Source organism: Polyodon spathula, chromosome 2, assembly GCF_017654505.1.
Source record: "Polyodon spathula isolate WHYD16114869_AA chromosome 2, ASM1765450v1, whole genome shotgun sequence".
Classification (NCBI taxonomy): Eukaryota; Metazoa; Chordata; class Actinopteri; order Acipenseriformes; family Polyodontidae; genus Polyodon; species Polyodon spathula.
The window spans coordinates 105,209,905-105,233,378 of NC_054535.1; the positions used below are offsets into that span (position 1 = coordinate 105,209,905).

A 23,474-nucleotide genomic window follows, 5' to 3' on the forward strand; every position below is an offset into this window, starting at 1 on the left:
TTTCTTTGACACATTTATTTTTAATGTTAACAAGTAGGCAGGTGACTAATTTGGTGTTAATATTACATTATATACTCATGGTTGGCAGGTACGTTACTTAAAATATATCAATGCAGCTTATAGAACAGATTAACTTGATAGGTGTCTGGATGGCTTCCAAAAGTATAGTTTATACAGCATCTCTGTAGGATAATTATGTTTTTTTTTCATTTATTTATAAAGTGCAAATATTTGAAAAAGCCTAAACAAGGTTTCTCTGTTTTCTTAGATACGATGGGAGAAAAATATCACATTAGGAGAACCACCAGGATTTCTACATTCTTGGTGGTGGTAAGTACCTCCTTTTTTTTCTAAGTAATATTAGCCAAGTGATATTTGTTCTGTTGTATATTTATAGTATTTTGAGAAGCACGGTGCCTATGCAAACACCTGCCATCTGTAGTCCACACTTGTGTAAAAGAACCTCCCGTTTGCATTATGGCTTATTTGATATGCAACTGGCATTGCTGCTATAGCTTGGATGACTGGTGAGAAGACAGTATGAAGGGGTTGTCGTATGACCAGGTCATGCTTACAGTTGTATGTCATGCTACACATGTATCACTGCTGTGTTGTAAAAGAAGAACATGACAAATCCAGCACTGTGAAAAAAGTGAGCATTAACTAAAAACTTATGAGGGCTCTAATAAAATTCTTGAACACGAGCAAATGTACTCAATTCTGCAACTCCGGAAGACTAATGGCTATTAAGTAATCCAGCTGACACTCTTTGTAACCTGAGATAACCCGGGCTGTTATCTGCCTTGAATTCATGAATCACTGAGGCTGAGAGAGCGTGTGTCTTTTCCTATTGCAGTGTTTTTTGGGATCTGTATTGTGCGGCACCTGAAAGACGAGAAACATGCGAACACTCGAGCGAAGCGAAGGCCTTTCATGACTACGTAAGTTGCGAGATCCTTTACTGTATTACTGTGCAGCTGTTTTTTATAATGCTGTAACGCAGTGCGCTGCATCTGGTAGGTGAGGGGCGAGATCCACAGACCCAAAGTGTCCTTCCATTGGAAGAGTCTGAACGGACCTGCTTTCAACAGCGGTGTAGGAGCCTGTCTGAACTGGGGAGTTTTTCTTTTCTTTTTTTCTCTTGGTGTTTTTTGTTAATGTTGTTATTTTTGGAGCAAGACACTTCTTTTTTTTTTTTTTTTTACACAGGGAAGGTATGAGTGGTGAAGCTACTTACATTAGCGCAGATCTGTCATTCAGCAAACCTAGCGTGCACAGAGTCCCTATGCCAAACAGTTTGCTACCAAAGTGAACAGGACTGATCTTTATATACACACACAGCACTACTGCCCAACTCTTTATTAAACATCAGGATTGAAAGAAAGGGGGAAAAAGAACAGTTTAAGTGACACGTATTTGATATTATTAGCTTGTTAATAATGATAAGCAAGGATGCCTTTTTTCCTGAACAGTACAATATATTATTCTGTTATGTTTGATCTGCCTTCTCACATAACCACGTCTTTGTATCACAGAGCACACTGCAGTTATTTTATAGTGTATGACTGAAACAGTCAAGTTTTTAATTGCAAGAGGCAATTTATAGCCAAAGCTCTTAAAAAAAAAAAAAAAAAAAACACACAGCAGTTTGCAAGGAAGCCCATTGGTGCCAGGATACTGGGGAATAACTCATCGTCTGTTCAAGGACAGGTAAATGTTGTTTCCACGTAACCATATCATCTATTTGCAGCTACTTGAAAGGTGTCTCATTGGAACTGCTTCACATGGATGAGAAAGTCACTCATTAGCTTAACCCCAGTGTCTCAGCAGTGTAGCTGTGTCTAAGATTTCCAGCTCTTTGGTTGACCAGGAGGCCCATCCTAAAAATACCTATTATTATTATTATTATTATTAATATTATTAATATTATTAATGTATTTTTTGTGCTTTCAAAAGCTCACAAAGCTTGCGATAGTTTTCGTTTTTCAATACCTGCTTGTTTCTCTAACGGATGGGCTCATGTTAGTCCAGTAACTAGCCGTGTGTACTGTATACAGGTGACGGGCATCCCACCCTGTAAGAGTATGTGCAGGTATATAGAGTCTACCTGTGTGCTCTTGCCAGAATTTGTCACAAATGAGGAATGACTAAATGTACAGTGTATTTGTCCATCATGAGTGGCATACAACTGATTAAGCAGAGGATTCATGGCAGTGCTGCAGAGCATTCTTGACAGTAACCTCTTGCTACAGCATGTTTTTTTCCTTTTGATTAGGGTTATTAAAAATGTGTTGCGCATTATGCATTATTTATACAGGGCCTTTGTTTATTACTCTGTGGTATTCTTCCTCCCCATTACCCACCAAGAGAGATTTTGTATATTTTCTATATGAAAGACTGCTAGCAGAAACATTTGTCAGAATGTATTAAATTTATTTTAGTATTGAAATATTTTCTAAACTGTGCTTTTGTTGGTTTCTTTTGTGTGGTGTGTGTATGAATATTGACCAAGTTATATAGCTTTAAAGCAGGACATGTTAAAAAAATTTGTTTTTAAAAAATATTCTTACAGCCTGAAGTGGCAAATGTACTCCTTTTAAAATAAATATTTGTGTTGAGAATAACTGTTTTGAGAAGTCTTTACTTGTTATGCATTTCTGCCCGTTTTCTTGTTGTTATTTAACTAGTTTGGATCTGGTTCCTGTTTTTGCTCAAAAGAACCCTTTTGTTCCTAAAACTGTTACGTGCAGAGCGTGTGAATTATAGTACTGTTTAATTTGAGCATCCGAACTTTCTTATCTTAAACATCCATATTGTTATTTCATTATTTGTAAACTTTTTAAAAGTAGTTTTGGGCTAAATGCAGAGGAAGGCACAGGTACCAAATAAACTGAGGTCCCCGCGTGTTATAACAGTACCTTGGATTTCTCTTTCCCTTCACACAAGTGCACTGGCCTGTCTCTCTCGCAATTCTACGGTTTAACGTGTCTTTTTTTATTTGTATTGCCAATTAACAGTATTTCCCCAGAGTGCTGTTTGAGTTGCACTGAAAGTACCTAATTACAGGCTAAAAGCACAAATTATAAGTTTGCAGTCCCCAAGATAATAGGTACTATGCAGTTATAATGTGTTAAGCCTGTAGAGTACGAATAGACAATACATTCTTTAGCTGCATTCTGCTTGCACTAAACAAACACTAGAGCTTTGCGAGTTCAAATTGCTCGTCAAACTACAGGGACAAGTGAAAATACTTGGAGGAGGGAGTGTTCAGTTACTGTGTAAATAAGGTTAACCGATCCACACAAGGCAATCATTTTCATATGTTAGTCTGTAGAGTGAAGGCTACGTGGTGATGATTAAACAGAATAAGCCGTGATTTAGTTCAGTCCATTAACATGACTGGATGGATATATACAGGATACACCGTGAACGTTAAGAGTACTGCAGGTTTATCACGAGTGAGGATAGAGTAGCTGAATAACCCACCAGCCCCTACAGTGTTTGAGTGGGTTGTTTCCTGCTCTCCTCCCGAGAGAAACAGCCTCGGGACTCCAGGAACGTTTAGGGAGTATAGTACAGTACAACATCGCATATCCAATTCACTGTGGACTGGGGCACAGGCAGATATGTGAAAATATTGGATTTGTGACGATCTATAGAAAATTACATTTACACACATGCAAAATAGGTTACTGGACAAAAATAAAGAGTGAACGGCTTTAAACCTGGGGAAATGCTTTACTTTAAAAGTAAGCAAACGTAAACGAGATTAAGAATACAAGAAGCCTTCTCCAAGCAAAACCTTTTAAAGAAATACAAAACAAGTTGTGCTTACTGTACAGGAACTTACATTTGATGGCTGCTTTAATGGTTTTCTGTTTTAAAGGTGTTAACCAGTGATCAAACAAGCATTAGTTGCGCTGGGTCTGTCTGAGGCTGTCGTTCTAGCCAGTTCAGTCCCTTTTGGAAGCACTCCATTGCTTCGCCATGTGAAATGACAGGCCACTCCTCGCAATTGGAATCCCCATCTTCCAATTCTGCTCTTCCTGATGCTTCATTTTCAGTTACTAAAGCGACTGTTCTCGTCTTCCAGAATGTGATTTCCAGATTTGTCGCTGTCTTGATGTATCCATTCATCCATAGCCTTCTGGGTCACTCCTTCTAACGCTGCGTCCTCCAGGTCGCCTGCTGATTTACCATCCCCGTCGTTGTTCTCAAGTGTGATGTTTTCTGGACAGTCGCAGTTTTTTGCATGCAGTTTGTAGTGTGGTTGTTTGTAGATGATTCCAGGCTTCAGTAGCAAAGGTCATTTGGTAGACAGAATGATGTGTGTTTTTTCCCAATGAAAATTGACTCGAGCATTTTTCGTCTGTAATACTGTTTTGTAGCTTCGATTACACCCTGCCTTTGTTAATATCTGCCACTGTACTTTTGCCTGTCCCAAAATCTGCTGCAGTCTTTTCCCCAGTTTCTCCCTTTTCAAGTCTTGAGCGGATTTCCAGTGCATGTTGGATTGTTAAAACGACGCGCTTTCTTTTTGTTCCATCGCGAACCCTTCACAAGCTGCCGACGCCAGTACCCCTGCACTCAGCGTGGGCGGGTAATTGCTCAGGGGGCGCTTTGTGACAGTCAGATGCCAGACGTTCCACTGCATAGAAGTATAATTATGGAAAAAACAGTACGTTTTAAACCTAATTTAAACAACTGGATTTGGAGACTCCTTTCTTGGATCAGTCTCTGCATCTGCTCAACAACACAACATTATTTGGAACAATGCATTCTGTCGTTGGATTGGAATGAACACAAAATAGTACCGGGACAAATATTTGAATATCCATTTTTTTACATGTATTTATAGACAAACAGTAGGACTAACAAAACAATAATTAATCACAAGCTTTCAAGACCTCACGGGTATCTTATATATATTATTGTGTGTATTTCAAGTAAAAACTCTAAAATGTATATATTTTTTATTTATTTTTTTAACCTTAGAGTAAGTAGTGGGGTTCCAAAAAATGTAGTGCTACATCTGTTTAAATAACATTATGTACCTGTAATGTTCTTTTCATTGTTGCCATCCTGACAACTTTTTACACTTAGAACTTTCAAAGCTTTTTTCAAAATGGCCGCTGTAGTGATGGTGTAAGGATTATTGACCACATTGTCAAACAGGTAACACAGCACTAATGAAACTTGATGTGGTACAGAACTGAAAAGCCAGAGCACTTGTTGTGGGTCTTTTTTTTTTTTTTTTTTTTTTATTATCGCTCTTCCTGCATTGGTTTTCAACCCCGGTCCTGGGTACCCCTGTGTCTGCAGGTTCATTCCAACCGAGCGCTCAGTTACTGAACTAGACCCTTAATTGAAATGATAATTTGCCTAATCAGACCTTTTTAATTGCTTTCAGCTCTTAAATAGTTGTAGAGTTCGAGTTACTTAAAAAAAAAAAAAGTTATAAGTGTAAAAAAGTGTCAGAATGTTAACAATTGAAAGAAAAATAGAAGTATATTATTTAATCCGTTGTAGCATATAACACTGTATTTTCAAATATTCACTCTGAACGATCCAATAGGGAAGAAAAGGGGGGTGATGCATCACCAGCCAACACGTATTTTTTTTCCTCGTTTATAATTTAATCTACTGGTATTTTTTCTTTTCTTAAATCTTCCACTGTGAGTTGTGTAGCTGCTCCTTCGGGCTTTTATCCATCCCTCAAGTTCTTCTTGATTTCATCCTTCCTTCCATGCTCAAAGGTGCTCCGCATCATCCTGTCAGCAGTGTATCTGCAGTGGCAGAGCGTGATATAAAGGGCCACAAGCTACATTCTCACTGGGAAGACGAAAAGTGGCTTTTACATTCTCTACACCAGGTCATTTTCATAGATAAGGTTACTTCATTATGTCCAACAATAATGGTTTGTTGTGCTAACAGGAGCAAATTCACCATGACATTCAGAATGTAAAACAAGCAAATGCAGAATACACAGTTTTCTAACCAATATATGGTTCTCTTTGTCGAGCCCACAGTCCTCAGTTGAACTGGAAAATGATTCAAATAAAAGCTTAAAGGTTGATGTCATAGAAATGTTTTAATTCACATAAAACAATCAGGTTCAATCCATGTGGCAAATATAAAACCAGAATGCACTGCTGAAAGTGTGATGACCTTTTTAAATATTTGATCACCATTATTAAATGTTAAATTGATGAGATGTACATCATCTGATGTATTTTTTTTACAGTGTATGTTTTTTTAACAATAAAATAATACTTTAGAATTAAGGATCTGTTGTAATAAAAACCAGTAGATTTATAAATGAGGTATAAAATAATGTGTTATTTATAACAAGTGTCTTCAGTACTGCTATTTCCTCGACCTTTGCTTCGTTGTTTGTCTTTTCTAACAAAGTCATTTCAGAAACCTCACCTGTTGTGCTCTCTCATTCGCTGTTTAATTCCAATGTGCATTCTTGAAACAAACACGGGGTTCAAGAAATCTCAGTTTGAAAGCCATGCTTTCAGATACTTTTGAACTCTGCTTGATTCACCTGACAACTGAAATAGATTTGAACTCCACAATGTTGCTGTTCTCTAATAATAATAATAATAATAGTAGCAATAATAATAATAATCACCCCCCTTTTTGTTGTGTTGACGATCTTTTGCTTGTAGTTTATACTGCAGTGAATTGTTGCAGTTGAGATATTTCTGAAACATTTTAGAAGTGGAAAGCCTCAGCTGCTTCCTGGTATGAAATTGTTTCCTGTGCTGTAGTTCAGTATTACTGCAATCAGACTGCAAGACCTTTCCCTCGTGTTTATAACGTTTGCGTTTGTAACTGGCAGTGTTAGGTGATCTTTATAATTGAATTCAGGATACCTTGAATTCATTTAGAAAAAATAAATACATACAATAAAACAAGCAAAGAATCAGCAGAAAATGGGAAGTGATGCTGCTAACGCTAGTAGAGGTAAGGAAACGCATTGAAAGTCTTGATTAGCAGCACCCCTTTAAGGTGCAGTCCGAATTGCAGGACTTCACTAGCCTTGCTGCTGCACAGCAGAGGAGAGCCATCTGTGTCCCTGATTGCACCAAAAGGCAGTGCAGCTCACCACTTCACTTTGTGGCTGGCCATTTCCTGCGGCTCAGACCCGAATGACTGATCTTGTCTCGAATACTTCCCAAAATGGCATTTCTGTACCTTGCTGTTATAATTAGCTTTCGGTGGTGAGCTCATGGCCATTTGCATTTGACAAACCAAGCTGGAATAATTAAAATAGGCAGTGGGAATAAGTTGTGTTTGTTTACATGCTTTATGTAAGAACAGAGAAAGAACTCTAAACATGCCTCAGGTTTAAAAAAAAAAATGTTTTAGCACATCCGTTGTTTTAGCATGTTTATGAAATGTTATTGATGGTTAGATCCAATGATCTAGAACACTGTGAAATAAAAATAATTATTAATACTGGATACAACTGAATTGTGATTGTATTAAAAAAAAAAAACTATTCCCCCCCCCCAAACACACACACACACACACACACACACACACACACACACACACACACACATTTACATGTGAATTCCAAATAGTATAGCATAGTCTTTTGGTTATGATAGTGTAGCATAGTGTTTTGATTATGATAGTGTAGCATAGTCTTTTGGTTATGATAGTGTAGCATAGTCTTTTGGTTATGATAGTGGAGCATAGTGTTTTGGTTATGATAGTGTCGCATAGTGTTTTGGTTATGATAGTGGAGCATAGTCAATTGGTTATGGTAGTGTAGCATAGTCTTTTGGTTATGATAGTGAAGCATAGTCTATTGGTTATGATAGTGGAGCATAGTCTATTGGTTATGATAGTGGAGCATAGTGTTTTGGTTATGATAGTGAAGCATAGTCTATTGGTTATGATAGTGGAGCATAGTGTTTTGGTTATGATAGTGTCGCATAGTCTTTTGGTTATGATAGTGTAGCATAGTGTTTTGGTTATGATAGTGGAGCATAGTGTGCTGTAGGCCTGTGCTGGGTAGATAATGATGCAGAGAATACTCTATTCACAGATATGAGTTGTAGCGACTCTACTGAAAAGTATTAGAATTGTCAGGGGGCTTAGATAATTGACCCACTGCACCAGAGGGGATTGTGCTGGGTTAAAACTTGGGGCTTGGTCTCAGTTGTTGTATGGTTTTTATTAATGATTTTGAATGTCAAAAGTGGCCTAATTTACCTGTAGACTGGCTAACTGTGTTTATGCTGAAGGGCTGTGTGGTTTTATAACTATATTGCAAAAAATATATGCTTTTGTTTAAGAATGTAAGGTCAGTGTCTGGCAGGGTAGGGTGACCGTGGCCTTGTGTGTTCTATTCATCACAATACAAGGGAAAAGATCTGTAGGGTTCATGAGGTTTATCATACGTTCATAAATGTCTCAAAAAAAAAAAAAAAAACTTTATTGACTGGATGTACATAAACAAAAAATCTGATGTTACAATAGTAATCAGTAGTGAATTGTTGCTATATTTTTTTCATTTGGGTTAGTACAGTGTGAGTCACTTTATTTTTTCCTGACCTATAATGCAAATCAGTAAAGCTGCTTTTTTTTCAATCACAAAGGACAAGCTATAGGCCTTTCACGAAACAAATGCATTTTTAATCTAGAGAACTCAAACAGCTGTAATGGTAAAAACCCAGCAGGAAAACACTTTTTTCAGGAAGGATCCGTTCAAGTTATTCCATGTACAAGTGTCTTGCTGGTTGTGTGTAACAATCTCTACAATTTACCTTTGTACTACTTTTCAAAACAGGGTGCAGTTTCTGTGAACAAATACAAGTTCACTGCTAAATACATATTTCATTTTGCCAACTGCTGTGGTTTCTGTGCAGCCTTCTGCTAATCATTTCCTTGCTTTTTCTCGCTGCAATCCGCACCTTGCATTTAGTGCAGTGCTTGGATCCACCAGTTCACAAAACGAGGTTTTCCAGTTTCGCCTCTCTGTTCCCTTGTTTCACACCCCCTCACACGAAGGCAGTTGTTAGCCAGGGGTTGCTACGCCCGTGATTCACGATCCCCGCAGCTCCTTGCTTGCTGTCCCTAATAGCAGGGTTGATATGTGGGCCTTTTTGGTTTTTACATTTGTGTGGGTGAAGTAAGTCTTAAAGGAGAGTCACTTCAGAGGCATTATCAGATACACTGCTCTCAGAATCTGTACTCTCCCCTATCTCCGCACAATAGGGCTATGAATTTCAAACAGACCGTGGTAGAAACTAGGGGGAAAGATATCAATGTGCCTTTCTGAGATCAGTCGGCTAATAATGTAACAGCCAGATAAATGCCAGGAACAGTCAGTAAGTCATGTTGCACTTACCAGCAGGGAACTTACCAATTGTTCTTCTACCAGCATAGTTTATCATTAACAATATATGTCATTTTATATATGTGCTAGTGTTTTTTCGATTGCTTTAGGACAATGTGATCATGGGCAGCTAACATAGAAGTTGTGAAAAAAAGGTATTAATACCTACTGTACAAATTGTTATGTGTTTTAAATATTGCAGAGCATTTAATTGAACCCAGCCCATAGTAATTTCTATAAGCTATTTATGATGGTTACTTTTGACTTTTATTGTATACCTAGAAATGCTTTAAACCAATTTACTGTTAATATTAACCCTTTTCATGGTACAACTGGTTTAAGGTAGTGTGGCAGGGCAGTTGCCCTGCACAATGGGAATTAGTGTTTGTGTAATTTTGTATGTGCAAATGGGTTTATTGTGTGTCTTTTTGGAGTTAATTTGTGTGATTAAATTATTGTTTACAGAAGGGCGCTCAATTGAGACTTGGTTGAGGGGAATGGCAGCGAGTGATTGGCTGTGCCGGTCCACAATCAGCAGGTGGACGGGTCTTGACTGAGTGTCCGTCAGCATAAAAAAACATCCGATGGGGATTGTTCTGGGCGACTGCACCGCAATGCTACACAGACAGGCACTGTCTACACTCAGGAGGAGAGCGTCCGCTCTGCAGGAACGACAGCTAAGCAACCCTGAAACTGCAAGAGGTGCTTGTGAAGGCAATGCCCAGCCAAGGCCGTGAGAAGCAGCAGGAGTCGTTGTATGAATGCCGGCTCATCAGTAGGTTAGTTTAGGGGATGGTGATCCCATGTAATGTATAGCGAGGGTTACGTAGTGTAGCAGGTTCCTGGAGCGGGACGCCTCGTTTATAAGGCTCGACCTGTGTGGCACCTTTTATTTGTAGATTTTGTACTGTGTTTTATTTTGCCTTTTGTACAAACAGTTTGTATTTTTTGTACAAAAAATACAAACTGTATTTTTCCTCTCCTTTTTTACAGCTGAAGCCAAAATGTAATTCTTCCTCAAACATTAGGAAAATATGAACCGGTTTTGAAGGAAAAGCTTCTCTTCAGTTAACTCCTGACTGATCCTGAATTGATACTATATATATATATAGCATATATATATAGCATGTATATATATGCTCATACAATGCCTTTTGAAGTTATTGTCTGACTGGATGTTTGCAAAAGACACTGAGTGCTGTGTATTGATACACAGTTTTGATTTTAAAGAAAAGATTTAACTTGATTAGAATCAAACAGTAAAAAGATGCCATGAGACACATGTAGGCCTTTGCGTTTCCAATCCCAACTGAACAAATGAACACAGCTGCCGTTGTTGTATCTGGCTGTACAATATTAAAGAATATGATCCTGGTGTTTTTTTTTTTAATACTTTACAAGCAGCGTTTGCACATTTTAAATCTGTTTGTCACAGTAAATGTTTTTTTTTTTTTAGAATGTGTTTTTTCATTTGCACTGATACACAGCCATTGCTCTCTGTGTTATTTCTCTTCTCCTGTTTAAGGGAGGTGATGTACAGCAAGGGATTCTAAGAATGTTTTGTTAGAGGCAGGAGAGGATTGCACTTAGCTGATCACCCCTTAGCAACATTTTGACCTCGTTGGGTAGCAAAATGTTATTGTTGGCTTTTGCCAGTGTGCAGATAAACCTGCAGTTCTGACGTGTGATGGCTGAGCAAGGCAGCTCGGGAAGATCAGCACTGATGGCTCTTTGCTGTGATGTAACTGTAAACAGCTGTCATTGCCAAGGGTTTTGTTCCAGAGGTTGCCTACAAGAAACCAAGAGTTTTATTGTCTTTTTTATCACAGATAATATGCATGTATTATAAAAAATCAATCGGTCAATCTTTATTTTATGTAGCGCCTTTCAAAGTGACCACCATCACAAAGCGCTTTACAAGATGCAGTAAGAAGAAGAAAATCCATAATACTTTAAATACAGAGAAATGCGTAATACATTAAATACAGTGGAAAGTACATAATACAAGATAGTAGCATAATACATGAAATAGTACATTAAATACAGGGGAAGTACATAATACATTATAGTAGCATAATACTTGAAACAGTAGGAGCAACACAGCAGCTAATAGCAGATATCAGGCTCAAAGAGCATGGAAAGCAAGAGAGAACAGGTGGGTCTTGAGAGTTGATTTAAAGCGAGGGACAGTGGGTTTAAAAATAGTAGATGGGCTTCAGTAAGTTAAAGGAAAATAATTCCATTGTCGGGATTTTATATATACACACACACGCACACACACACAGTACCAGTCAAAATTTTGAGTACACTTTCTGGAAACTATGTTTTTTCATAATTGACAATGTTTTACGTCGTACATGTTCCTGTAAATACGTGAAAATGAAAACACATGTTACAGTATACAAAACAAAACATAAGGAGTATCAAAGCAGTGTTCAAGAAAATTGAAAATTGTCTCTAAATCTTGGATTCCTCAAAATAGCCACCCTTTGCCTTAATACTAGCCTCACAAACACGAGGCATTCGGTTAACAAGTTTCAGCGGGAAATCACCCAGCATGTCTTCCCAGCTGTTCTGCAGCAATTCCCAGAGCTCTAGGGCACATGTGGGTAGCTTTGCTTTGACTCTTCTGTCCAGTTCGTCCCATACAATTTCTATGGGATTGAGGTCTGGAGACTGGACAGGCCAGGTCATTAGATTGAGTTGTCCTTCACTTTCCTTCTTCACAGACTGCCCAGCTAGCCATAATCCTGATGGAATGGCATGCCTCTGGTATGCTATGATAGCCATGCTGGTTGAGCTTGCCATGGACTTGGTAAAGATCACTAACTCTGTCACCAGCAAAGCAACCCCAGACCATGACACTGCCTCCTCCATGCTTGACAGTGGGAAACACACATGCAGAACTCATGCGCTCATTCTCTCTGCGTCTTACAAATACTCGGCGGCTGGATGCAAATATTTCAAATTTTGACTCATCAACCCATAAGACCGACTTCCACTCCTCAAACGTCTAGTTTCTGCGTTTTTTGGCCCAGGCAAGTCTCTTCCTCTTATTCTGCACTCTTAACAATGGTTTCTTTGCAGCAATTCTTCCAGTTAGGCCAGCTTCACGCAATCTCCTCTGAACAGTTGATGTTGAAACATCTGTACTTCTAGTAGCATTTAGCTGAGCTTGTATTTCAGGGCCAGTTAATCGCCAGTTTCGCAGACTTGTGACTCGAATGAATTCTGATTTATGATTCTGAGGTCACCCTTGGCCTGCCTGACCTTGTTCAGTCCTCATGAGTGCCAGTTTCTTCAAATCGTTTGATGGTCTTGGCCACAGCAGTTACAGACACTTGCAAGGTTCTTGCGATTTGTCTTAAAGATTGGCCTTCATTTCGTAAAGTAATTACTAAGTAAGTCTTTTTTCTTTGCTTAACTGTGCGTATTTTGCCATTTTCTCCTCCCTTAGATTCAGGAATGACAAACTTGTGCCTATGCTACCTATATTTTATAGTAATCATGGACCCTCACCTGTTAACAATAATTGGTGACAAAAGGCTAATTAGGTAACATGCTAGTTAACTCAGAGAACATCTAACAAAGACCCTTTTATACTTAGGCCAGTGTTCTAACACCGTGTTATACACATTTCAGACTTTTAACTGACTTGGGCTTCAGACTGAAATCCCCTTGCTTTGGGTGACCATTTCATTGAAATTGACAAGATGTACATTTTCATTTAAAAATATATTTTTTTAATGCAATTCACTTATGATTATCAGCTTATATAATTACACGTATCATATAATGAAATATGAAGTGTTTATAGACAAGTTTTATACAAGATTATACAGTTCTTCGTCAAACACAACCACCAGAAATCAAAACAACCAACAGATTTGAGTCACTTCAGAATTTTGATGAGCAGAACCAACAACAAGAGAATGAAAGGAACAACATCCAGGACCCTATTGACAGTGGTGACTCATGATTGTTGGGGACTCCATATTGAGAAACACAGCAAGTTCAGTTCGCAGTTTGGACCCCCTTACTACAACAGTGTGCTGCCTTCCGGGAGCCTCGGTCAAGCACATCACTGAAAACGTGGACAGGCTCCTAGAACGAACAGGAGACGACCCGGTAGTAGTCGTCCACATCGGTACAAACAACATTGGAAGAGACAGACCAAAATCCCTGCAAAACAAATTCAGAGAGCTAGGAAGGAAATTAAAAGAGAAAACCAAAACTGTGGTATTTTCTGGTATACTACCGGCACCTTGCAAAGGACCATATGGACAGCTGGAAATAATAAATCAAAACCAATGGTTGAAGACCTGGTGCACCTGGACAAAGAAAATAAAACCGAATCAATATGGGTCAGAATAACAGACAAAAATTCAAAGGGCATAATAATAGGAGCATGCTACAGACCGCCAGATTCAGACAGTGAGCACAATAATCTGTTATACAATGACATTAGAAAGCAAAGGAGAAGCCATACTAATGGGGGATTTCAACTTCCCCCAAATAAAATGGGAAAACCCGGTGGGTAGCGCGAAGGATGAAATAGAAATGGTGGAAATGACAAATGACTGCTTCCTAACACAATTTGTCAAGGCACCCACTAGAGGGGAGGCATGCCTTGATTTAGTCTTTTCAAATAACGAAGACAGAATAACTAAAAACAGAGGTCAGAGAACCACTGGCAAACTCAGACCACAACATGGTCTCATTTGAAGTGTTTTTTAAATCCTCAAAAGTAAAGACTAAAGCTAAGGTTTACAATTTTAGAAAAGCAAACTATGAAGGCATGAAACAGAGACTAACAGAAGTAGATTGGAGTAAAATAGAGAAAACACCCACAGAAGAAGGATGGTTGTTCTTCAAAAATTAGAGGCGCAAAACAATTATATCCCTAAAGTAGACAAATCTAAATGTAAAACTAAATTGCCAAAATGGTTTAATAGATCAATTAAAAAAAATATTCAGAGAAAAAAGGGACTTTACAGAGCATTAAAAAAGGACTACACAGAAAGAGTACACAGAACTGCAAAATCAAAAAGGAAGTTAGAAAGGCCAAGAGAGAAATAGAAATGAACATTGCTAAGGGAGCTAAAACCAATTCCAAAATGTTTTTCCAATATTACAACAGCAAGAGAACATTCAAAGAGGAGATTAAATGTTTAAGAGATACAAATGGCAAAATCGTAGAGGAAGAAAAAAAAATAGCAAATATGTTAAATGATTACTTTTCACAAGTTTTTACAAAGGAAGATACTGACAACATGCCCCACATGTCATCCAGTTCCTATCCAGTTTTAAATAACTTTAGCATAACTGAGGCAGAAGTGTTAAAGGGACTAGGAGCTCTTAAAATAAACAAATCCCCTGGGCCGGATGAGATCCTCCCAGTAGTACTCAAAGAAATGAAAGAAGTAATTTACAAACCGCTAACCAAGATCATGCAGCAGTCTCTTGACACAGGGGTTGTACCGACAGACTGGAAAATTGCAAACGTAATACCGATCCACAAAAAGGGAAACAAAACTGAACCAGGTAACTACAGACCAGTAAGCCTGACTTCTATTATATGCAAACTTATGGAAACTATAATAAGAGCCAAAATGGAAAATTACCTATATGGTAACAGTAACTGGGAGACAGTCAACATGGTTTTAGGAAAGGGAGATCGTGTCTAACTAACCTGCTTGATTTTTTTGAGGATGCAACATCGATAATGGATAATTGCAAAGCATATGATATGGTTTATTTAGATTTCCAGAAAGCTTTTGTCAAAGTCCCGCACAAAAGATTAATTCTCAAACTGAACGCAGTTGGGATTCAAGGAAACACATGTACATGGATTAGGGAGTGGTTAACATGTAGAAAACAGAAAGTACTGATTAGAGGAAAAACCTCAGAATGGAGTGTGGTAACCAGCGGTTACCACAGGGATCAGTATTAGGTCCTCTGCTATTCCTAATCTACATTAATGATTTAGATTCTGGTATAGTAAGCAAACTTGTTAAATTTGCAGACGACACAAAAGTAGGAGGAGTGGCAAACACTGTTGCAGCAGCAAAGGTCATTCAAAATGATCTAGACAAGATTCAGAACTGGGCAGACACATGGCAAATGACATTTAATAGAGAAAAGTGTAAGGTACTTGTGGGTTATAAATATCATATGGGAGATATTGAAATTGGAGAAGGAATCTATGAAAAAGACCTAGGAGTTTTTGTTGACTCAGAAATGTCTTCATCTAGACAATGTTATAAAAAAGGCTAACAAGATACTCGGATACATTGTGAAAAGTGTTGAATTTAAATCAAGGGAAGTAATGTTAAAACTGTACAATGCACTTGTAAGACCTCATCTTGAATATTGTGTGCAGTCACCTCGCTATAAAAAAAGATATTGCTGCTCTAGAAAGAGTAAAGAAGAGCGACCAGAATTATTCATGTCATATGCAACAGGCTAAAAGAATTGAATCTGTTCAGTTTAACAAAGAAGACTAGGCGACCTAATTCAAGCATTCAAAATAAAAGGTATTGACAGTGTGGACCCAAGGGACTTTTTCAGCCTGAAAAAAGAAACAAGGACCAGGGGTCACAAATGGAGTTTAGAAAAAGGGGCATTCAGAACAGAAAATAGGAGACACTTTTTTACACAGAGAATTGTGAGGGTCTGGAATCAACTCCCCAGTAATGTTGTTGAAGCTGACACCCTGGGATCCTTCAAGAAGCTGCTTGATGAGATTTTGGGATCAATAAGCTACTAACAACCAAACGAGCAAGATGGGCCGAATGGCCTCCTCTCGTTTGTAAACTTTCTTATGTTCTTATGTTCTTATAATATAAAAGCATATATATAAGCAGGTATATATATATATATATATATATATATATATATATATATTATATATATATATATATATTATATAATATATATATTATTTATTTATTTTTATTATTATTATTATTAATTATATCTGTAGACACACGTTTTGTGTACGGCCATGGCTGTGTACTCCTGGGAAGTGTATTCTGAGTTAGATAAACTAGATAAACTCCACTGAGGCACACAGCAGGGAATCTTCTATATAGCATCGGAGGAAGAAACAAATCTATCTCTGGCGGTTATCTGCATATATTGTAACACCCCAGACTGGGGAAGCAGCACTGATAACACTGAAATCTAACAGGCTTGCCTACAAGAAACCAAGAGTTATGAATACATTTACAACAAGCCCATAGTCTCAGGGGGTTATAGAAAGGGATTGGGGAAAAGAGATCAAATACAATCAAACAGATTTTAAAAATGAGAGTTTTCTGTTTGTCACAGTATACAAAATCAGAAAGAAGACGATATTAGATTGTAAATTGGTAGAGCTGTGTCGCACTGGAAATCAATAACGCTGCAATGCAAGTGTTAGTGCTCTTATGGGTTATTATTACAGCACAAAGACTCCTAACGTTTCTGTTGTTTGGAGTGATTTTTATATTATTTCTAGCTACTCAATGCAGTAAAAAGGTAAGTTAATTGTAGTGTATTATTCATGATGTTACTTTGTTGAATGGCCTGTCACTGAGTAGAGATAAGACTGAAGAAAAATTTCCATTTTAATCATAAAAAATTAAACGAAATCACTGTAACAAAGTGTCAACAATAATAAACAACCTTTAAAATGTAATAAATTAAATTCCACCTGTCCAAAACATACCCCTTTTGTTTGACATGAAACCGCTTGCCGATCATCTTAAATTTGAATTGTATTGCATGTTTTTTGCTGTGCTCGATGTAGAGTCTCTGTTCTAAGGAGTCCTGGTAGAGAAAGGGTTACTCTCCTTCTGAAGAGGCAGTAGCTGGTTCGAGGTGGTTGCACTGCTCTCGGTGTTTGTAAATGATTAATGGCTGTAGAGGGAATGTGCTCAGTACTGAGGTAGGCTTGCGTACTCTGCTTCACAGTCTTGTTTAATAACGCCGCAGCAGCCTGCACAGAGAAGAGCTGTCTGGGGAATCAGGGGGCATGCAGGTGGTCCTCTAATTTAAGGCAAAGGATTCATTTTTAATACGTTGTGCAGCAGCATTGTGCTCTGCTGCACAAATACTTCCCATGCATTGGCTTTACTATACATGACACGTTTGGTGGACCCAAGCAGTTGGAAACCGTGCAAATCATTTCTTGTTCAAGATTGAAATGCATCTTGATTTAGTATTTTTTTATTTTCTTTTTTTTCTTTTTTTGCACTACCCGGAGATTGAGATTCAACAATTTACTATGTTGTTAATTGCCATGTTACTGTATTTTGTTAATTGTACATTGATTGATTGATTGATCACCCTAGTACCCTAGTTGGAGCCTCATGTCTTGCATAGCTAGTTGTCAAACATGTGCTTTCTTTGTACATTGCTAGACTTAAACAGTCCCGTTTTGTATTTGTGTTGTGATGAGAAACGGCAGAATCTGATGACAAATCAGATGTGCTTTTTAATAACAAAGTTTTCTCAAAGCATTAGAATAAAGCTCATTAGAATAAAGCCAGGTACGCAGTTGAGCTGCTGTAGTATAATCCCTAGCGCTATTGACCAAATCCTTTCACTACCCACTTATCAGCAGGTGCAGATAGACAGCTATCACTGCTCAGACTAACCGTACCATGCAAAAGTAGTTCCTGTTGGCTTAGACCATTACAGTAGTGCACAGGTTCACTGGCTTGTCTCATATTGAGATATTTGCCCTCTGATTTGGTTCCGTCACATAATTAGGCTTTCTGATTGGCTAAGGCACTGATGCTACAAGCCTAACCTTAGCATGATGTATCCAGATTGATCAGACTACTTTTTACAAGTAATCTTTTTTAATGATCTAAGCAGCAGCAGATCTAAATGCCGTTGTCCTTTTAACTCTCTATATTAATCCCACAGGTGTTTCTCCCTCAGCATGGTTAATATATAAACGCCCTTTATCAATGTATAGAAGTTGTAGTATAGGCCCCACACTACACTGTTGGATCATTAAAATGACCCCATAACATCTCACTAAGGGACTATTTTAATGATACTAAATCTAAGCAGTAACAGTGCTGGATAGAGGCGGCGCTGGATAGAGGCAGCGCTGGATAGAGTCAATGCTGGATAGAGGCGGCGCTGGATAGAGTCAGCACTGGATAGAGGCGGCGCTGGATAGAGGCAGCACTGGATAGAGTCAATGCTGGATAGAGGCGGCGCTGGATAGAGGCGGCGCTGGATAGAGTCAATGCTGGATAGAGGCGGCGCTGGATAGAGAAAGGCACTGGATAGAGGCAGCACTGGATAGAGGCGGCGCTGGATAGAGGCAGCACTGGATAGAGTCAATGCTGGATAGAGGCGGTGCTGGATAGAGGCGGCGCTGGATAGAGGCGGCGCTGGATAGAGTCAATGCTGGATAGAGTCAGCACTGGATAGAGTCAGCACTGGATAGAGTCAATGCTGGATAGAGGCGGCGCTGGATAGAGGCGGCGCTGGATAGAGGCAGCACTGGATAGAGGCGGCGCTGGATAGAGGCAGCGCTGGATAGAGGCGGCGCTGGATAGAGTCAATGCTGGATAGAGGTGGCGCTGGATAGAGTCAATGCTGGATAGAGTCAATGCTGGATAGAGGCAATGCTGGATAGAGGCGGCGCTGGATAGAGTCAATGCTGGATAGAGTCAATGCTGGATAGAGTCAGTGCTGGATAGAGTCAATGCTGGATAGAGGCAGCACTGGATAGAGTCAATGCTGGATAGAGGAAGAACTGGATAGAGTCAATGCTGGATAGAGGCGGCACTGGATAGAGGCGGCACTGGATAGAGGCGGCACTGGATAGGGTCAATGCTGGATAGAGGCGGCGCTGGATAGAGGCGGCGCTGGATAGAGGCGGCACTGGATAGAGTCAATGCTGGATAGAGGCGGCACTGGATAGAGGCGGCGCTGGATAGAGGCAGCACTGGATAGAGTCAGCACTGGATAGAGGCGGCGCTGGATAGAGGCAGCACTGGATAGAGTCAATGCTGGATAGAGGAAGAACTGGATAGAGTCAATGCTGGATAGAGTCAATGCTGGATAGAGGCGGCGCTGGATAGAGAAAGGCACTGGATAGAGGCAGCACTGGATAGAGGCAGCGCTGGATAGAGTCAATGCTGGATAGAGTCAATGCTGGATAGAGTCAATGCTGGATAGAGTCAATGCTGGATAGAGTCAATGCTGGATAGAGTCAATGCTGGATAGAGTCAATGCTGGATAGAGTCAATGCTGGATAGAGTCAATGCTGGATAGAGGCGGTGCTGGATACTCTTCAGCTCTTTATTACTCAAGCTGTGGTTTCCCCTCCACCCACCCCACCCCCAGGGCTTGTTTATTGCCCAACTTGTTTTACATTACCCTTTGAAATAGTATAACTGTGAATTGTGGTTTGCGGAAAAATCGGGGGGGGCGGTCGCAATATTAATATGACACTATTTAGGTCACTAAAATTTTGTTTTATCATCTTTGGTGGATCCTCATGTTTATATCTATTTAATTATGATTGTAGATTTAATTAAGTCATTTATTTTTGTTTTATGGATTAAACATAACTGTTGCTGTGGGGAGCTCTGAATTAAGCTGGCTACTGAAATAGGAAAAGTATATACACTTTGGAACACCCACATGTATCGTAAAACAATAAGACATTGTTTATACAGAGGAATCTTTGTGTATTACAGCACTTACCGTAATTAACAAAACATTGTTTTCTCTTCTTTGCTTTGTAAACTGTTGTACAATAGAAACACCATGATATCAAGCAGGTCCCATCCCTTCCTTGCCATTAAGAAAAGGTTAGTCAGCTGGGGGATTCTTTCATTCAGAACCCTCCTCTCTTATCCGTTAGAGAGAAGAGACCTTTGAGGCCGCAATGGTGCTTTAAACTGCCGATTATTGAAAAGTCACCTGGATGTGACGACTGCAACAAACTGGTATACAGTAACAAGTGGATCTAAGGGTGTGTTCACACTGGGTCTGCTTAGAGCGGGGGGGGATCAACCTTTCCCAGACCAAGAGCCAAAAAAACTAAATGTACAGTGCCAAAGAGCCACAAACTTCTTCTTTTTTTTTTTTTTTTTTTATTTAATATTGATAAATATGACTACAGATGCATTTTTTGGTATGTATATATGTATGTTTAAAGGTTCTTAACCTTTTTCTTACCAATTTTGTACAAGTAGAAATAGTAAGGGTGCTAATAATAATAATAAATAATAATAATAATAATAAATAATTGTGACTTTAATGTATTCCTGACATAATTAAACATTAATGAGTGAACTTCCAATTTATATCGCGGGTGCAGTAAGGTAAATTCAACAGATTAGAAATACAAATCTATAGTAATATAGTTAACGTCATTGCCTTCTACATACAGGCAGGATTAGGTATAATATTTTCATCAAGTATTTCATATTTTCTTTTCCTTGTATACTTCCCTACCATGCTGAACTAAACGAAAGAAAAATCCATCCACTTCAGAGGCGTACGATAATGTTTTGTTTTAAACACAGGTTCTGCTTAGAAAGTAGTGTGGATATGATTGGCTGGTTGGTTGCTTTGTAAAAAAAAATTCTGTTGATTGGCTAACGTTGTACAGGGCCTATCTTGCAATTGTTTTATTTTTTTAAGTAAATAAAATAAGTAAATGCAGTTGTGTTTTTTGAGAGCTGCATTTTCACCACAGAAGAGCCGCAGTGCGGCTCGTGAGATGCTGGTTGGTCACCCCTGGTTTAGAGGGTTTGGTCCACACACTGTTTGGTGTGAAGTGTGAAGAACAAAGTTCACTTGGGAAACTAACCACGCCGAGTCCACCTAAAGAGGTAGTCTCGGTCCGTTTCACAAGCTCACCGAGTCTGGTTCGCTTGCCAAACGTCAATTTGAACAACTGCTGGACTCCTCAAGTCCTTTTGCACATAGCAAACGAACTGTACAGGGTACCCTGACTCGGAAATAAACATTTTGAGCGTAATTTAATTGATATTCTAAGGAAACAAATAGAGCAAAAAAACAAAAATGTCTTTGGGAACTACATTAGGGTTACCAGACATCCCATGAAAACTGGGATTGTCACAGTTTCAGCCTTAATTTGTTGTCCCGATCAGAAATAATAAAATTGTTAATCGTCCCGGTTGTATTTTTGTTTGTATTAATTAAGTACAAAGCTGCATCAGTATGCTCTACAAGTTAATAGCAGAGTAAGGTTTTGTTGGCGCCATTCAAAAATAAAATAAACAATGATATGTATTATTTGTTTAAATCATTGTGATTATGTGTATGTCGTATATTTAAATAGTAATAGCTGATCTATTTTTAAAATATGGCTTTTTGTACATTTAACATGTGTAGACTAGATGACAATATAAAGAAAACAATTGTTTGAATTGTTATGCTTTGCAATAGATTCACAGATGTTTAATTTTTTAACTGTTATTGTGTTGTATACTGTTATTTTAACAGCTTCACAGTTGCTACGGCGTCAGTGAATTGAAGAAGAAAAAAAAACTTCAGAAACTGAAGCTCTGACAGAAATTTGTTCAGACACCAAAATCCAAGCTGAACTGGACAAATATTCAGTCTTTTCTTAAATTACTTTTTTTGCGTAAAGTGCATTATTCTTCTGCTGTAGGCATTCAATAAATGTGTTAATTAAATTAGTTAAGTGCTCCCCAGTGCTTTCTTCTACAGCAATATGTAAGAATCTAAAACATGCTATATTAAAAACTGGAGCAATACATCAATAGCTGCCATCTTTCAATATGCCTTTGTGGCAAAGTGGCTTGCCGTGCGCAGGTATAGTTGGTGCAGTGCTCAGGAACACGCACAAAACGGTGAAAGTTCAATAAAGCAGCTCCTTTATTTGGTTGGGTTGCGTGTCAGTAACACTTAACTAATAAGCACTGGCGCTACACAGCAATGTGCAAAACAAGGGTTTCAGTCCCGAAACAGTAAGACACTAATAATTAACACACAACACAGTCACGGTCACTTCTCCCGATAGCGAGTGCTCTTGTGCAGACGTGTTGAAAGACAAAGAGGTTGTGAAACAGTAGTGCAGTGTAGTCCAGGTTTAGTGCTGGCTTGTACAGCTCCCAGCTAGTGCTTAGCTGTCTAACCAAAGACAAATGACAAACAGTTAGCACATCAAACAAACAAAACACGAACACTCATCATAATTAATTACTTCAGTTTCATTAAAGGGTCCTTTCAGTAACCTTATCAAAAGGAACAGATTATGGCATTACGTCCCCTAAAATACCCTTAGTCACGCCCCCTCCGATAGCTAGTTCAGTCACGCCTCCTCCAGTCCATGACTGACACATCACTTACCATACTAGGGCAATGACTTCTGGGACCGTGACTCCGCCCCCTTCCTGGATGGCCAGCTTCCAACTAACTCTGGAATGAACTGCCCGACCGTCCAGTACAAGGCACACTGTTACACAGCGCCCTCATATGTCGGGAGGGAGATTGTTAACTTGGATTCATTTGCTCTCTGTCACAGCCTTACAGGATTCTGTAAACATCCAGTTCACACACCATTGAAACAAACTGAGTTCACTTGAAAACTGCATTGTGAACACAAACACAAACTCGGTCCTCAAAAAAATTGACAAAGACCCCCAAAAAAATCTTAGTTTGCATCCAAACAAACTCTGTCCCTTTGCTTGCAGATAAGTGTGAACAGCAAGCGCATTGATACATTGTTTCAAACTAAACAAACCAGACTGAGTCTGTTTGGAAGAGACCCAGTGTGAATGCAGCCTTAGAAACAAGAAGAAAAATGAATAGTAAAGATAACTGATATTCCATACCCATACCAAGTTGCTGTTTGAAATGCATAATGAATGCCTTCATAGTGTGATAATGTATTCTGATTCACCACAGGCTGTGGCTGTGAGTATCCTACAGTGAAATTGAATTTTAAGCAAAATTGTCTCCTCTAACAAAGGTTTTATTTTGAGATAAATAATTGTCTTTTTTTACTTGTTTTTTTTTTTTCACCCTGCCTAGAAATGTTGTAGGTGGTAATTACCGGTGCTGGTATGCTATGCTATGCTATGCATGGGTTTGCAATGTAACT

General features: G+C 38.8%; 1 protein-coding gene across 5 annotated transcripts in view; it reads left to right on the forward strand.

The window, feature by feature from the left end:
- The window catches only part of LOC121306323 (single-stranded DNA-binding protein 2), a 119,704-nt gene that overhangs the window by 29,641 nt on the left and 66,589 nt on the right, over positions 1-23,474 (forward strand). For all 5 annotated transcript variants that reach the window (XM_041238091.1, XM_041238099.1, XM_041238073.1 and 2 more), the window contains exons 3-4: positions 269-330; positions 857-941. In XM_041238091.1, coding sequence (XP_041094025.1) covers positions 269-330; positions 857-941 — 147 coding nt within the window. The remainder of the gene's footprint in view (positions 1-268; positions 331-856; positions 942-23,474) is intronic.